Genomic DNA, 2,195 nt, shown 5'->3' with positions numbered 1-2,195 from the left:
ACGACTTTACTGTTTTACTTGCTGTGTGATCGTACTTTTGTGCAAGGTTTTGCTCGAAAAACGAATCGAAACGGTGAGTATTTTATTTTATAACGTAGTGGTATTCCCTTATCAAATTCTAGGTATTTCTGTAGTTATAATAATTAAATAGTAAATGGTCGAATTAAAAAATAACCAAAAGTTATGTAAGATGGGCTGTCAATACGACCAAGCTATTAATTTAAAGTGAATCTTTTTTTAATATTTACATGAATTTTTGAGACTGTCGAATAAAATCGGAGATTATTGTCATTTTCTAAAGTTATATTGAATAATCTGAAATAAAAATTTCCCATTACTATTTTTAAATGATGTTCTTAGTACTTTGATAAATGAAAGTTAAATACTTTTTATAAAACAATTGCAAACGGCACAATAATTGTGACGTAAGTTTTCTCCTCAATTTATAACAATATTTCAGATTCGAAATTTAAAATTTTTGGGTTAGTATATCACGTACTTCATAATCAGTTAACAAATGGAAGATAAGAAGTTACAAATACGATGTTATTATTCTGTAAGGTTGCCACATGTTAAAAAAAATTAAGAAACAGTTGTAATAGTTATTATGTACGCAGATGGCAGACAAGGCTGTATCGACCATAGCGAAGCCACAGATGCGAGGACTCCTCAACAATGTCATCAAGCGCAACCTAATTATTGCCCTAACAATGGCTGGTGTGGCCGGCTTCAGCTTCAAGCAGCTTGTCGGTAATGCACGCAAGAGGCGCTATGCTGAATTCTACAGGTATATTTAAAACAAATTCTATATATAGGGACAGACTACATGTTCAATCAATACCAACCCCGGAGTAGGTTTAGCCCGAACATGCAGCACTTAAGGGTTGGGGATGCTCTGGCAATAATCAACAGTACACCCCAAAGCGGGACACAGGGAAATAAATTATGAATTAAGAAAGATTCTCATTTAAGAAACAGTCTTATTGGTCATTGGCACGAACCCTATAGTCATGCAATTTTGTTTATTTTTTCAATATTAATAAATCTATGATGAATGTTTGTTACTAACTTTGATTTTTATATCTATATCTCTATCGAGATTACTAATTGGCAACACTGGGAGTGGCAATAAGTGAATTAATGTATTTTTGTATATTTGAACAATTCATTCATTTTGGAATAAAGTAACTCATTGGACCACTTGGGTTATAGATCAAACCAAACATTCCTCTGGTATTTTATGGTTTTAGTGTAGGTTTCTCATATTAATCTATACATGATGCTATAAATTTAATGTGACTGATAATAATAATTTATTTTCAGGACATATGACGCAGAGAAGGAATTCGAAGAGATGCGCAAGAAGGGTTTGTTCCAATCCTGCTAATTTATTGAACTATGTTGTAGTATTATTTGCTGTGAATAATGTAATTTAAAAATAAAAATTTGATTTACTTTGATTGTTTCATTTCATCCAATGTGCAATTAAAAATTATCTAATTTTGCTTTGTAATCACATCATCATCATCTCCCCTGCTTTATCCTACTCCCGTAGGTTTTCGTCCTCCCAAGCACTCTATCATCCGTCATCTCAGTCATCACCCCCTTCTTGATCATGTCACCTTTCACGCAATACATCTATCTCTTTATAGGTCTACCTCTACCAATGTACCCGCGATTCATCCCTTCTCATAACATGCCCATACCATTCCAACTTTTTACTTCTTTTTTTCTTAACCACTGGGGCTACTCTCAAACTTCCTCTAATATACTATTCCTCTAATATTTCTGTGTGATTCTGATTGCGCTACTAAAAATGTTAGTCTGATGGATGTTTGTTACGAGATAATTTCAAAAGTACTGACCGAATTTTTATGGCTTTTGGAACATAGTCAAGTTAACTAGGAAGTCAAGAAATATATAGGTTATTTTTAGTTATATCGTAATTTTACATGGACAAAGTCGCAATCGACAGCTAGTACCTAGTAAAATACGTAACTTCAGAATTGATTTCAAAAATTCTTTCACCGTTAACATTTATTGAGTAACGAAGGCTGCCATTTTCATTATTTCCGCTGCGGTCAAAGTCGCGAGCAAAAGCTAGTTAAAAATAAGTTGGCGATTGAAATAAAACAACAGTGTAGTTACGATAATTTTAATCAGGACATCAATATGGCAGCCAGAATACACAAATT

At 33.1% G+C, this 2,195-nt stretch overlaps 1 protein-coding gene across 1 annotated transcript; it reads left to right on the top strand.

Annotated features, from left to right (window-relative positions):
* Nucleotides 1-6: 6 nt before the first annotated feature.
* On the top strand, nucleotides 7-1,455 carry LOC106109923 (cytochrome c oxidase subunit 6C-like). The gene is made up of 3 exons (XM_013291582.1): nucleotides 7-73; nucleotides 618-787; nucleotides 1,324-1,455. Exons 2-3 carry the CDS (start codon nucleotides 618-620, stop codon nucleotides 1,385-1,387), a joined length of 234 nt encoding a protein of 77 aa, XP_013147036.1. The 5' UTR covers nucleotides 7-73; the 3' UTR covers nucleotides 1,388-1,455.
* The last annotated feature ends 740 nt before the right edge of the window (nucleotides 1,456-2,195 follow it).

Source organism: Papilio polytes, unplaced genomic scaffold (genome assembly GCF_000836215.1).
Source record: "Papilio polytes unplaced genomic scaffold, Ppol_1.0 DF821028.1, whole genome shotgun sequence".
Lineage (NCBI taxonomy): Eukaryota > Metazoa > Arthropoda > Insecta > Lepidoptera > Papilionidae > Papilio > Papilio polytes.
Note: the sequence above shows the minus strand (reverse complement) of the source record. Positions and strands in the feature narration are given on the sequence as shown.

Excerpts from the sequence above, each read along its gene's own strand:
- LOC106109923 (XM_013291582.1), top strand. The coding sequence starts at position 618 with ATGGCAGACAAGGCTGTATCGACCATAGCGAAGCCACAGATGCGAGGA. Across the intron at positions 788-1,323 it reads CGCTATGCTGAATTCTACAG|GACATATGACGCAGAGAAGG; the intron begins GTATATTTAAAA and ends ATTTATTTTCAG.